A 15630-nucleotide genomic window follows, 5' to 3' on the forward strand; every position below is an offset into this window, starting at 1 on the left:
GCATTCCTCAGGCATACACATCTTAAAAGAAACATGAGAAAGAGAGAAAAAAAAAGGAGTGGTGGGTAATGAATGAGAGACAAAGAGAAAGACACAGGCTCCAGTTGGTGGGGACGAAGCCAGGCCAAACACTCACTGAATTTGCATGAGCTGGCAAAAGCACCAGTGGTTTAGCTCTGCTCCAGCTGCCATTCACACATGGATACTCTTTCTACCTGTTTGATTAGAGCCTCTACTGGAATTGTTATGGCTTTGGAGTATTGCTGTAGGCGCGGTGTCTCTGGTTGTATGTAAAGTAGGGCTTACAGATAAAGGTTAAAGCCCCCTGCGCTATACCACGTAAAACATATGTAGCACGTAGCCATGCATGCTTTGTTACAGCAGTGGAAGATGTGGTATTCATTTCGAAATCCACTGCTTTTGATGCAATATTAACTGCAGTGAGGTGTTTCAAGAATGTAAGACATTTCGGGGGGCATTTCATTTGACGCAGACAAAGAGGAAAAGACAGCAGAAGAGGAGCGCGGAAAAAGTCGAGGAGGCAGCTCAGCTGAATCTCCCAAAACAGCTACGACCTTTTTCTCTCCATCACTGCGTTTGCCGCCGGCGTCGCTTGCCAGCAAAGCACCAAAAATCACTGGGTTATTGGTCTAAATATAGAAGCAGTGTGAGTCCTATGAAGATGACGAGCATGTTTTTGAGGCACCATAGTGGATATACACAGGTGTCTGAAGATCGTGAGATGAAAACCTGCTGTAACGCATTTCAGGACTGTCAGTAATAATACAGCGACCTACAGGCACGCACACACACACACACACACACACACACACACACACACACACACACACACACACACACACACACACACACACACACACACACACACACACACACACACACACACACACACACACACACACACACACACACACACACACATTCATACTGCTCCTGTAGAAGAGAAAGTCAGTGAGCCAGGTCTTTTCATCAGTTCCACTGCGCTGCCTTGCATTGGGTCAATCTCACCACATCATTAATATGGTTGATGCTATTGTCATTATATCTACAAAACAAAAGCACAGTGTAACATGGCAGCACCATGGACCCAATGTGAAACAGGGAGCTATTAAATATGTTAGGGGGGAGTGAATGATCGCTGTCTGGTGTGGGCGTGTGAGAAAGAAACAAATGAGAATGAGAGAGAGAGAGAGAGCACTGAAAGAGTAAGCAGTGAATGTGCGAGAGCGTGAAAGAATATCTATACATATGCAGGAGGTGTAACCTATATATATATATATATATATATATATATATATATATATATATATTGCGGGTGAGAGAATAAGGCTAGATGAAAAGCCTCCGAAAGCTCTCCGAAAGGAGATTCCATTTGAATACTGAATGGGAGACTGGTGCTGGTGTCTGTAATTATAGTTTTCTTTTTTGTGCGAGTGTACATGTGATTGCAAGAGCCGGTGCATTGTGTCGGGCCCTATGCAAATGAAATCAGAGGGAGCATGTGCTTTGTGTGTGTCCCTGTGGGTGCCTGTCTGCATGTTTGTGTTTACAAAAGGCCTCGCACATCCCACGACTCCCAGCTTCGCCACAACACACACAGACAGGTGTGAGGACTGGAGAGAGCGCGAGCCCAGATTGTGGAGCATGGCCTCGCTGAGCAAATATTACGCTCGCTCTCCCAATTTCTCCCTCTCTCTCTCTCTCTCTCTCTCTCTCTCTCCGCCTCACTCTCATTCAATGTCTGTCTCTCTCTTGGTCTCTCTGTATCCTCTCTTTCCCACTGTGCCAAACACAGAGGGCCTCTTTGTTATTCAGAGTCGGAAATGCAACCGGAGCCAAATCTGCCCGGCTTTCTGTTTGATATCATCCCTCCCTTTGTTCTTACCGTCTCCCATCACCATGCGCTCGGGCCTCAGACGGCATCAACCAGGCACATGGGAACAAGCGGAGCTCAGACGAGACGGATCTCGTGATGTCATGTGTGTCTGACTTCAAGTGTAGCTCGAGGGGACATTTAGGCTAACCATGAGATAAAGGTCACTGACAGCTAGTGCAAAGGGGTTGGTTTGAAGGTGGCTTCTGTGTGTGTGTTTTTAAAGTAGATTTTACTTTCTTGAAAAATACAATCTGGTTCCCGATACTATATATTCTTAATTCACCCCCGAGTAGAAAGAGGTTATGTCAGACTGAATACACATAATATTATGCATTATGTGCGGTTCCATTCTAGACATATATATATATATAGATATATATAGATATATATATATATATATCAAAAAATATATAGTTGAATTTGCCCAATTTCTGAAAAAAAGTGTGGCCACACAAAATCCCAATCCACGTGACTATCGAGTTGTATCCTTGAACATGCAAGGCAACATCCCCAAAGTAGTTGAGAACATTTCAGTGTGTGTGTGTGTGTGTGTGTGTGTGGCCCCGCTTCGATCCTCCTCAACCCCCGGAGAGCAAGACAGAGGAGTCTACGTGCTGAATACTAATAATATTTGCCGACATTTCTTCTCATTCACATGACTAGCAGTTATGAGCTCAACATCAAAAGCTTGTTTCATCTGCGGAATAAGTGGGAATAAAGGATTTAGTAAATATGGGAAACCGACTTTAGACTCGATACAAACTCATCTTTGTCTGTGGAATCTGTCACGCCGAGTCATCATCTCACTGTAAGATACTACATGTATTGTGTTTGTGCGAGGATGTAGCGGATTTGACTACTGTATAAATGTTAATATTTTAAATAATTTGGACCACCACTTGTTCAGATATCCATCCTACTACAAATCTCAGCCGGCGCTTGATAGCCTGTTGAAGTATGGAGCTATTACTGGTGATGTGATTGCATTTGACATCGTCATATTTTTATTCTCACAGCAGGATTTGACTAAATCTGGCAAATTGTTTTAAAAAAAGAAAATCACACACAGCACAGCTATGTGTTAGTCACTGACACTAAGGGGGGAAAAAAACTGTAGATTTTCATAAACCTGTTTGCTCCTCTCTTGGCAATTGACACCATTGCCTAGATAACTCCTTCACAACACATCTGACCACCGCGGATCCTAACCTGTAAACTCTAGCCAGCTAGTTGTTGAGTGTGTTAAAAGCAGAGATAAGGAGAGAGGACTGCAATCTATCACCTCACACTGACAGCCTCGCACGTCGTCTGTCTCTTGGGCTGCTGCGCTGCCACGCTCCCCTGCAGCTGCTCCTCCTCTCCTCTCCTCCCGTCACTTCTCCTCCTCTGTTCACCTTTTCTCTCCCCGTCCTCACCCCTACTCTGTCCTTGTGTCCCCGTCCATCCTCGCCTGCCCTCGCCTTTTGCCTACTTAGTATGTCAGCTGCATTAATGGCTATCGGCTGCTTCCCACTCGCCCCACAATGCTGTGTCACTTCATTAGAAGTGTGATAGGATGACCTTGCACTCTGTGTCTTTTTTTTGCTTAGTGTCTCTCTTTACTCTATAAGTCATACACTACTCCAGCTGTCCCGCTTTCCCTCATCACTCTTCCTTTCATACTCCGCCTCAGCGAGCCAGCCGGCAAGTGCCCTTCATCTCTCTCTCTCTCTCTCTCTCTCTCTCTCTCTCTCTCTCGTCTTTTTGTGTCTTTCTTTCTCCCTGCCCTCATTGTTCTCCTTCATTATCAAACGCTGTCATAATGTCCCCCACTGTGCCACCCAGGTTATTTATAGCTAACAGAGGGTGGTGATGCTCATGATGCTGAGAGGTGGGCCATCTTAGTGCCCTGCTGAAGCACACACACATTCACACACTTTTCCTGACATTTAAACATATCTATATACACACACACAGACACACATACACTCTCCATTCTCCTGCAAGAGGGCACTTAGTGAACAGAGGTTTGCATGCATGCGTCTTTTCCGACACCTACCTGTCTCTCAGACATGACGTAGAGGTAGTTGCGGTCGAGGGAGAACGCCATATCTCGCAGGACAGGGCTGCCGTCCTTGATGACCGATATCGTCTCATACTGGACCCCACCGTGAGGCGGCCCGTCGACACGAATCTGAGAAAAACAGAACGATAACAGGTCCATGATTGCTATTTATACCAGTATGACAGCAGGAGTGGGAAAACAGACGAAGAATGATTGAACGGGATGTCAGACGTTGGGTCAAATAATATTTGCAAAACAATCTATTATTATCATTTAGCGACTCGGAGATTGGAGTAGATGGAAATACTCCATGAGGGCTGTTTGGATAGTGAAAGAGTGAATAATTAAAAATGGCAGAGATATAATTAACTGGCATTCAAATACTTTCTTTTTAAGTTTGTATTTCATGGCATGAGGTAAATGTCAGCCCCTTGAGATCCCATATAGGATGGGGTTCCAACAACTAGGAATTATGAGCTAATATTGTGAGACCTTTGTGAAACCTGAGCTCTGTTTTCCTTTCCCCTTTCACCCGATGAGTGATGTATTCCCTCAGTAAAGCCTTAAAGAGGCCAAGACCACCTAACTTCAAAAACAGTGGAAAAGCTTTCTAATGACTTTTTGGAGGTGCATGATCCTCCTGACCCAAACGGGCCCTGTTCCTTCTTTATTCACCAGATGCTTGTTGGACAAATATATAACCAGGCCAGTAAATCTTGAGGGGCAGCGTGGGCTTCGCGATGATGGGCGTGAGATATGTCTCTGGGATGTCACATGTCACTAGGGCCGCCTCCAACCAAGAAAGCTGATGGCTTTATCATCTGTCCATCCCCGCCTGCTACCCTCCACCCAAACATTCATCTATCTATTCAGATACTGACAGCACCAAATAACAGCGAGACACTATAAAACATCACAGAGGGGAAAGTCAAGGTCATATGTCTGTCAAAAGAAGATCAACTGGGAGGACGGGAGGGTACGTGAGCAAATGTGCACACACACACACCACACACACACACACACACACACACACACACACACAGGCCTTTGTGTGTGTATGTGTGTCAAACTGCTCCATGGTAAAGTAGGGGCAACGTGATGTAAGTTCACACAAAGCCCCTGGAGCTTTGCCTTCAAAGCTTGAGGGTTAGCTCAGTACACGACAGCAGGCGGCACATTTGAGGGGCAGAGCTCAAAAGTGGTTGAGCCTTCCACGGCTGACCTACGTCTGACCTTGGCAGGCCAAACCAAACATGGAAAAGAAGACATATGGGAAAACCATATGTAGGAGGAGAAAGGCAGGATGTGGGGGCCTTGCCAGTCTTCATCTGGTTACTGACACTGCAGTGTGAAGGGAGACCTCAGCGAATATGCTCATCCATAAAGCATGTCGACGGCACACGGCCAGACCAGCGCTGCTCTGTTCACTGCTGTTTCTGTGTGGGTGTCGTGCATTTATGCGCGTGCACCCGTAGGAGCAGTCTGTCATGCTATGTGTCCAAACAGGCCGCCAGTAGGGATCACAAGATAACCCGACCTTCCCCCTGCAGTTCATCTGAATCAGATTGCTATCACACAGTCTCTCACAACGGTCCAGGGACCTCTAAATTCACATTTGGCCACACACACACACACACACACACACACACACAGCAGTTTCTAGATCAGGGGTCGGCAACCTTTTTGATATATGAAGTGCCATTTTAAAATGTTCTTGTTAATCAGCGTGCCATAATCAACATTAAGGTTAACATTAAGTTTAATAATGATACCTCATCATATTGTTAATCTGCAACGGAGCTGTCATTTCATTCCATCCATATAGGCAACGTGCATAGCAACATTTAAAAAAAACATTTTTCTGCCATAATCGGGACATTTTAGTTATATATGAGAGCACTTTATAAGAAGGCTGCTATCCACATCTGAGTTGAAATCATTAACCCTACCAACCACCCATCACACATCTTCTTCAACAGCAATAACCTTAAGAAAATCTTGTAAAGAAGGCAATGAGTACGAGCCAATTAGAGGCAGTATAGGGTGGGTCTCTGTGGAATTTCGACTTAGTCCTAGTTAACACTTAACAGCAAATGCATTTTATCAGGATTTTTTTTTTATTTCTTGAATTGCTTATAGTTCCCACAGAGAAAATGGAATCAACAGAACCGACACTCGAGCACTCCAGAAGCCCTCACGCTCTCCCATCGTGTAAACACAAACACACATCCAGTTGCTTTTTACATTAAGAAGCTGTTTTTTCTATGGGAGCAATACATCTAGCAAACTCAGTTACCTTCACACACATATGCAGATACAAACACACACCCACAGCATTGTAAGGAAGTGAAGAAATGTGTGTGTGTGTGTGTGTGGGTTGGATGTGAGGGACCTTGAGGGGTAGGCTCACCTCTGGGTGGGCGAATGAGACAACAACAACAAAAAGAGAGAGGAAAATTAAAACCTTGGGCAAGTAAATGGAAAATCCAAAATAATTCTGTCTCCATCTCTTTACCACGCTCCCTCACTCACGCCCACGCTACCATTCCACTCGCCTACAGAATCTACCACCTGAGTAAGCGGCTCTCAGGCCCAACACATCCATTTCCTCAGCATCACTTTACTTCAGTCTTTAGCCTGCTCTATCAGGTACTTAAACCTGTGCCCTGTCTGTCCCATTTCACCCTGCATTATTTATCAGGCTGGGCGAGAAGGCTGCTAACAGGTTGGATTCATACCCTCAAGCCCTTCTGACAATATCACTGCGCCTCTATTTTAGGAGAATCCATCCACTGAAAGAAACCCTGGTGCCCCAGAGACCCGTCCTTGGTCCCCCATTTCAACACAACAGCCATTAGCTGGTCTGTCTCTATCACCAGTGTCGGGGAGCTGCAACTGAGTAAAGTGCGGAAGGGGAGCAAAAGGTGAAGATGGATGAGAGTGTTGAAAAACATTCCACATGTACCCCAGGGGCACCATGGCCTGTGTAGTTAATATTTGTGAAAAGAAAAAAAAGTACTGTCCTGAACGTAAGATTTTCACAATATTCACAAGTGGGTTATGATATCCTTCACACATACAAAACCAGACAGACACACACAGAGCCATTACGAACTGAGGACAGAAATAAACGTCCCCAGGCGTCACTGAGTAGGAGGACTTCCTTTAAATCCTGGAGCATACGCAGAGTTGCCATATTTAGTTTTCAAAATCCAAACCACTTTCACATAACTTTGGACTTCATTGTCTTAACTGTAGTACACATGTAAGGAATAAATCACCATTTTTGAGATGATACCTGTGACAAAGTGGGTGAGACCAAACCATTTGTTCGCATTTCTCTTCTTTTTTTTTGTCTAGCCAAAGTTCCACCTTTATGCTGTAGCATTGCAAGCACAAGCTATAACGGGTTTGTTTGTGTGTATAGCATTATATTTTGTTACAGTGGTAATAACTCAAAACTCAGACCAGTATTGTTTAAGGGAACAGTGTATCGGATTTGGTGGCATCTAGTAGTGGCTGCAGATTGAAACCAACAGAATACGGAATGTTTTGGTGTTGAAATCTAAATTTCGAAGACCTTTCTGTTATATTCGTGACAGCAAGTCAATTATGTATAAAATACCAATATTTTGCAACTCAAGACAGGGGGCAACTTTCCAAAGATGCCACATCTTGCAAAAAAAACAGGTTTGAAAAGGGAACTTTTGTATTACTATGTACAAACTTAATGTTGCACATAGTCAGGCATTAGCGGGTGGAAGCTTTGGCCAGCAGGGAAGCCATGGCAGCGGCATCAGAGGCCTCCTCTTGTGGCTACAAGGGCCTGTGCCAGTGGGGTGCTTTTGATCAGACCATGTAAGCACCCTGGAAAAACGTTTGAAGATTGACCAAACTCCAATTCAAATTGCCCTTCTCCCTCTTTCTCTCGCTCTCCCTTTCTCCCTTGGTCTCACTGGTTTTGAACACTGTGCCAGACACAGGATTCCCAACCGTGTGAGTCTGTGTGAAGCAATTTGCCGAGTGAAAAGTGCTGAATAAATCCACGGTAAAGGTGCATCAAATGTGTATTTGCAGTGCATTGTGGATGCTGCTGCTCAGAGACAGAGGGAAGAGGAAAAAGCTCAAACTCCCTATAGACGCCGTTATGCTACATATGAAAAATACCAAAATGATCCCTTTCCAAACCGCATAATCCTACTGTATGAGAAGCAACTCAAGATATAAAAATGAGTCTTTGAATTCAACTGTAGAAGCAAAACTGTGGGGGGTGATTAACTGATATACTGATTAGGTCTCTGTTTTACAGCATGTCTCCAAGTGTTTGTTTAGCATTAGCCACTCGATTTTTGAAGAATGTTTCTCCCTTAATGGCCACAGCTGCTAACAATTACCTGAGAGCTGCTTTCTTTTCAGTTTGCGAAAAAAAAAAAAGCTATTTTTTTTACCTTAGCCTTGGGGGAGGTTAGCGTTTCTGAAACAGGACACACACACACACACACACACACACACACACACACATGTGAGGGTGTATATTATTTTACTACACTCTTTCTGCTGGCAGAGCAGACTGTAACCCACGCATGGGTACCTCCACTAAGCCACAGTGTGCAACACACTCCAACACCTTGTACCAGGATAGGATTAAGTCAAATTGTAGGTCCTCCACCTACACCACGTACCAAAATAGTATACTGGGAGTTGATTTTAAGAAGATTATGCTTTCATGGCTAAAGCTCTGTAACACATTGTACCCAAAGAAAGAAAACGGGTGAAAGTTGAACTCCCATTTGGCTACTCGGCAGCTATCTCCTGCATCTACGCTAATCCAGTTCAACAGTTTTAGGAGATCCCACATACTGGATTAGATTCTGCAAAAGTACACCACCACCATCACACTTTTTCACTCTGTCCAAATACAACAACCCTTTTACCACCGAGGCAACTCCACGCAGGAAATGGGAGCTTTGTAGTGAAGTGGGGTCACGCTGATTGAAAAAGACACAAGCCAGAGGGATCTGACAATGAAAATGATACACCGTATCCAATCAAATCCAATATGTCTGATAGGACCAATCTTAGCCTCAGTAAATGGTCTTGAATTGGATGTTGAGATCGGTCAGTACCTTGGGCCAGATGACAGGAGACAGACTGCTGACAGCATTTTAAGAGCCACTGAAGCTTGTCAGGAGGCATCTGTGATTTGAAAAGCTTTTGTGACAGCAGGGCACTCTCACCACATCCGTTTTGCATTGCTAGCACAACTTTGAGGAGGAAAAACAGACATTTTCCCACATACTTATTGAAATTTGCTCCTAAGTGAACATCCACCACTGTGTCACAGTATATCTGCACATATATTATGTGAGTGTGGTTACTGCATGTTACGTGGCGCCGTAAAAAAACGGGTGGCACTAGGTTATGAGGTGTACTGACAGATTCATTATCAGTCCCCTTTGGAGATGGATGTATAATGTCCAGCCTACGATGAAGTCAGTCCCTTTGGGGCATGAGTTGGAGCTGCATCAGGGTGAGTGGACTGGAAGTATGAGTCACCCTGGGGAAGGGGGGGAGGGGGGGGGGATTCATCACCAACACACCAGAAGTCAGACTCCAGCCAGGCACACAAATTCCTTCTTATTTCCTGTGTTTAACAAGAGAATAGAGGCACATGCCTGACTATACACTAGGGGTGCATGATATTAGAAAAAAACTGACATTGCAATATTTCTTTTGCTAAATACATTACAGGAATATTTAACCTTCATTTCATTAAATGCATCAATCTGGTGCACTTTGAGAGCAAAATGAAGAGGCTATATGAACAATGATGTGCTCTAGTAAACAATTTAATCCTAAACATATTGGTTGTATTGATATGAATGGTGATGACACTGCAAGCACAGCCAACACCTGAGAGGATCCTCCCACAACGACCTGCCGTCTCTGACCCACCGAGTTGTATCCTCCGGGTGGGGGACGCGGACCCCACCCGTTGAGAAGTACAGATATGGTTCATTATAAAACTGTGGCGGGCTTACCTGTAGGTAATTAATGGGAAACACTGGATTAGTCATGGAAAATGAGAACTGTTTTCCTTTGGTTATCAAGCAGCAAACAACTAGTAGCCTGATGTTTGAGCTTATTTGCTCGCAGGAGATGCGACGTGACTATTGCGCATGCGCACATCGCAATGTAGATGCTGAAATGATATATCATGCAGCTCTACCGCCCAGCTCATGACGGAACATAAATGGGTATTCTCTTTTACACACACACACAAACATATTTATAAATCAACTAGCTGTATTTGACAGTTGGCAGAACACCGTGTACCGACCAGGCTCACTATCTTTATCTATTCGTGTGTCTGTCCTGGAAACTCAGCATTAAATTCCAGTGTGCTATTGTATTTCTTTACTTCAGGTGGAATGGCTATTCAGCTGCCTGTGTGTGTGTGTCTCCCTCTCTCTCCTTCTTTCCCCCGCGCACCGGGAAAAAACATGGAGCCCGCTCTCCGCCTCGATAACGCATCTAATCCATCACCAGTGTCAGGCTGAAGAATTCTGGTGTCAGTAGCGAGCGCCATGCAGAAATGTGCCGTGTGCGTTTGTGACGGCTCTCAACAGCCCAAGCATGCCGTCTCTTTTGTTCCTGTTCTTGTTGTACAATATGAGCTCCCATAAGGCTTATGTTAGCCTGCTTGCCAATATGCTTCACGTGTCACTTCCCATCGGACAGACTGAGGTCAGAGAGGCCTCTCTGTGGTGATGGAGGAGAGGGCCGTAAGGGAAGACGGAGACAGAGCGAAGAAGGGAGAGGGAAACAAAATGGACAGATGTAGAGATTGGAGGAAATGTAATGGAGAAAAAGGAGAAACTACAGAGGGATAGGGAGGCAGGAGAGGGGCAAATGAAAGAAACAGACACAGGGATCAAGACAAAGACTCCACTCTTCACGTAAGTGTAATTCTCTCTTTAACCTGATCATACGGCGGCATAATACCTTCTAAAATGGCCTGAGCCCTCAGTCAATACAAGGGCAATTACTTCATATTTTTGGCCAGGCACCATAAAGCCTATTGATTTGCCCCTGCGCTCCATGTGCAAAGCAGTTAACCCTCTCCTGTACAACATCTTTCCTCATTTGACTGGACAGAAATGCAACTGACCAACAAATCACACATGATGAGCATTCAAATTGTCAATTTTTATTTTTTTTTATCATCACCGACTGTGAATATCGAAAGCAAACATCCTATTAAACAGAATCCCAGCGAGTCTTAACAACCAATCTTACAACAGCCGTCTCTATAATAGCTCCATCCAACAATCGTTCAATTCCATTTCAGCTCTGTATTGTTGCCATTTCTCTCGGCCACATAACTCCCAACCCTAAACACGATTATACCCCCCCCCCCCCCCCCCCAGTACCCCGTGTCCAAATAGAAACCAGAAACCACCACATGCATTTGGGGTCTGTGGTAGGATGAGATCAGGCCTCAACTCTAATCAACCCAAACACACATATTAAGCACAGCGGCACAATGCGAGGCCTATATTTAGCTCCGCATTAAAACACTGAACAGGGGCCAGCGCGCCGGTGATGGATGCAGGCCAAGAAGGTTCAGAGAGAGCAAAAGCGGAGGGATGTGGTGGGAGGGATTTTCTGCTTAGCCCTCAAAAAATGAGGTTTCACCAGAACGGAGAAGCAACTCTTTCTACTCAACTGGCACTCAAAACATTGAGAGAAAAATGGTTTGCATACACAAACTAAATAGCTGACATCGCAATAAGTTTCCCTTTATTAGCTGACGCAACAGAAGAAAGAGACGGATAGCGCAGAGGGAGCTACCAGCGAGAGAGATGAGGTGGATTAAACACATAGAGAATGAAAAGAAAGGATGTTTCGAGGAATGAAAAGTGGCAGTATAAAGGGGAGGTGAGAGAAAGGACTCAGCACTGTGGCTACTCCCGACAGAGAAACGGCAGCATTCACACTTCAACCGTGATGACGACTACTTAGCCCTGGGTTCAGTTTGAATGTACAGACACCTTCACAATACAGGATATCAAGTCAAAACACGTGCATTAACCATTAGAAAGAAGCCCACTTACACACGTGCTCTCACAGACTAAACACTAAATAATAATTATGTTTGATAGCGTCATTATCATTTTAAACCGGTCATCAAGTATGGCAATAAGAAAGTTTGAGACACGTTCATATTTAAATAGTTTTTTTTATTGAAAAATAATAGTGTTCACAATAAAATAGTGTCTCCTGGGCTGCCTGCCTGCACATACCCGAGGCGGTTGCTATGGAACGTAAACTAACGGCTAGCATATTCCTCAGCCTAGAGTCACATTGATTTCATTATTTATTTATTTACATCATTTGTTTGATGGTATTTATTGTGGACTGACCGAACAACCAGCATCAGTAAGGTAGCTTTGATAGCTGCTCGCACCAGGCTTGCCTTTATTTATGAGGCGGAGGTTGTTGCTCCACTTCCTCTGGTCCAGGAGTTTTGGTTGCCAATAGCTCTGGGAAAGGTTTCACACTCTTGTGTCAAGACCTGCATCAGATCTTCTGAACCATGGTGATGCAGAGGCAGTAGATAGTATAGTTTTGCTGTGTTCCTGCTTGCATGCATATTCTGGCAAGATTGTGGAGCCTCCTCTTTAAGAAGAGTTGCATGTCGTTTAGTAGGTGGATTTTTTTCTGGAGATGGACGCGGCTTCATCCACGAAATATTTCCACTCTGAAGCCTTTTTTAGCAGCTAACTGTGTTACTTTGTAGCAGTGGTATGTGGGTATTATATCACTACTATGAGGCAATCATATTGCAAAGAACATCACTTAACAAAAGCCTGACTTCTAATAAAGGAACATTCTCTTCAAAATTATTTTTCAAAGGAAAAGCTGTACTTATTTTATGTGGGTAAATAAGCAAGGGACAAAGCCATAACACAGCTATCACAAGCAGCACATGGGGCTGATGCACTGATGGTTAGACAAAAGCTATTACTGTGATGTCAAACAGTCTGAACCAGGAAAAAATATCCCACCTCCTGTTTTCTCCCTCGGCATACTTCAAAGTAGATCACAAAGATATGCAAATCAAAAAAAGTAGCTAAGAAAAGGTGAGGGTGAGGAGCAAATTAGCTGAAATTGTTTCAATTCCTCCCACTGGATTTGTGAGATTTAAACGTGGGACAAGATTGGCAGGTAGAAGTGAGATACTAGGAAATTATCGCCAGCGGGATCCGCGCAGCAAATGAGAATAAAAGCACTTCAATCAACCCGCCTTTTACACCTGTGATGTGTGTGAATAACCTCCCTATATATGTTTCATGCTGGGGTTGATATTATTGAGATCCATTTGCCAGCGGAGATGAGCATGCTATGGACGAATGTATTTATATCGCTATGAGGCTACACATAAAAGTGGGCCCTCTTTGACATGTGTTGGACATATTACTGATACGCATGTGGCATGTAATGAGACATGAGCGTGAGGAGACGCAAAGGACTCAAAGAGAAGTGGAGAAATGTTACGGTAGAATGAAGGCAAATTGAGTTGTAAGCATATATAATATAGAAAGATGGATACATAGAAGTCAAGAGAAAGATTATACCAACAGAGAATATAAAAATATAACGTCAGCCCAGGAGTTTATCAATCAATCAGAATTATGATCACTGAAATTGTCATTTATCAATGAACACGTCAAATTCGTTTAGAAGAGTGATACTGATGTAAGAAGCCAGTGCAGAGATGCCGAAGTGGTTACGTGAGGAGGCCTATTTCTCCTTTAAAAGGTATTTGGCCAACACCATAACATCAATCCATACCACGTATATATATATATATAGCACCATAGAGACAGAAAACCTTTCACCTCCTCTTACCTCTAACCTACAAAGTCCCCATCAGCTATTGGATAATTAGAGCTCCTCCTGTAGGCTCCCACAAAGAGACAAGGCTAAGATGGACACCACACTGTGGACCTTTAACCTCTGTTGGTCACCAGACACAGAGTAAGAGTGTGTGTGTGTGTGGGGGGGGGGGGGGGGGGGGGGGGGGGGGGATAAGAAACTAGAATGAACTGTGAGGGACACGGGTTATCCAATCAGTCCTTTGCAGAAGACAGTGATGCAACTGATGAGTTGGGGGTGGGGGTGAATTGTCTGACCCCATTCAACATGTTCACAAGAAAAGCAGGCCAAAACCCCTGCGCTGGACAAGGGTTGCCATGGTAACCCCTCTCTTTGGGCACGAGATCAGCAGGGAATCAACTGAAAGTTTGTGTCCGTGTGAATATACTGTATGTGCGTGTGTGCGTGTGTGTGGATATAAAAATACCCTGTTATGTCATTCCTATTGTTCTTTCGCTCAAAATGAATTGGTTACGAGAGAGTGCTGATCATTTTTAGTCTCTGTCCTTCAAGGGGACATTTTTGGGTTGTTTCAGTGCTGGTTCCCCCCCCCACCCAGTGAGAACAAGCGGTAACATCAGCTTGCCAGGAAACAACAGCATTCCAGCACAGACCCTCTCTCTCAGGACACTAACAGGATATGTTGGGTCATGATCCTAGTTAAACCTGATTTATCTCCATTGGCTAGAACTAGGGTTGGCAATCTTGAGAAAGATTCCAAAAAAATCATCCCACCCAGCCAGGTGTTGCCAACTCTGTTCCGAAGAAGTAGCTAGCAGCACTACCTCAAACAGACTGTAACTAACAATAAGTCTCGGAAACAATGATTTCCTCGATTCTGTTGGCCCAGACGACTCTAGCCACATAAGCAGTGCCCAGCTGCATCTAGATCGATTTTCTGCCATTCTGAATTGTGTCAAAATCTTTTTGCTCACTGCTACTCCTACACATTTTGAGCAATCATCACCGAATTTGGAACAGAACATCTCTGGACCAAGCCGGGAAAAGTTTTACTTTTAATTTGTGATGTTCCATACAGTTTTGCAACAGCTGGGCCTCATATGCTGTTGGCAGGGCTTTTAATATAGATACAAGTACTGTATATCTCCTGAATGTCATTGTGTATGTGTAAATATGATCGCTGAGTGACCATGACAAATTTGGTGCCATTTGGCCAATAGGTGGCGCAGTAGCAGAATCATCGAACTATAAATCTAGGAATCTCTATTTCTGACTGTGTGTGTTTCCTTCTTCGCATATGTTGAGAAAAGTTAATCCGATCTTCACACCTGGTGGGTGTATTGTAGGGGTCCCACTACCAAGGATGTGCAGTGTTGAAGTTGGTGCAATTTCGAACACAAGACACATTCAATATTAAACATGTCGTCCGCAGCAGGCCTTTACAGGCCACAGCTCATTGATTGCAGTTCACTTTTGCTGCCGGGAGCTGAATATACTAAAAGTTGCAACCAAAGGCTTCTTCACTTCTCTGGAATCAACAAGCCATGAGAGGTTCTCGCATGCCACACTTTTTATTATACTAATTACACTTGTAACTTTTGAAATGACATACTTTCTCAGATTTTCCCTCCCTGTTAAAGATGTGTAACATCAGTAAAAAACTACAAGGTGAGGAAATAGCCTCCTTAATACTGCAACCTGCAACAATTTTATGCACATTTCTGACTTTTACTACGAGGAAAACAAACACACAAAATCACACACAAGGGCCTCTATTGACTTTGTA

At 44.1% G+C, this 15630-nt stretch overlaps 1 protein-coding gene across 1 annotated transcript in view; it reads right to left on the bottom strand.

Moving 5' to 3' along the window:
* The window catches only part of plxna2 (plexin A2), a gene marked incomplete at both ends in the record, with an annotated part of 147991 nt that overhangs the window by 96358 nt on the left and 36003 nt on the right, over positions 1-15630 (bottom strand). The window contains one exon of the mRNA XM_079175089.1: positions 3936-4070. Coding sequence (XP_079031215.1) covers positions 3936-4070 — 135 coding nt within the window. The remainder of the gene's footprint in view (positions 1-3935; positions 4071-15630) is intronic.

The sequence above is a fragment of the Pholis gunnellus genome (genome assembly GCF_910591455.1).
Source record: "Pholis gunnellus genome assembly, chromosome: 2".
Classification (NCBI taxonomy): Eukaryota; Metazoa; Chordata; class Actinopteri; order Perciformes; family Pholidae; genus Pholis; species Pholis gunnellus.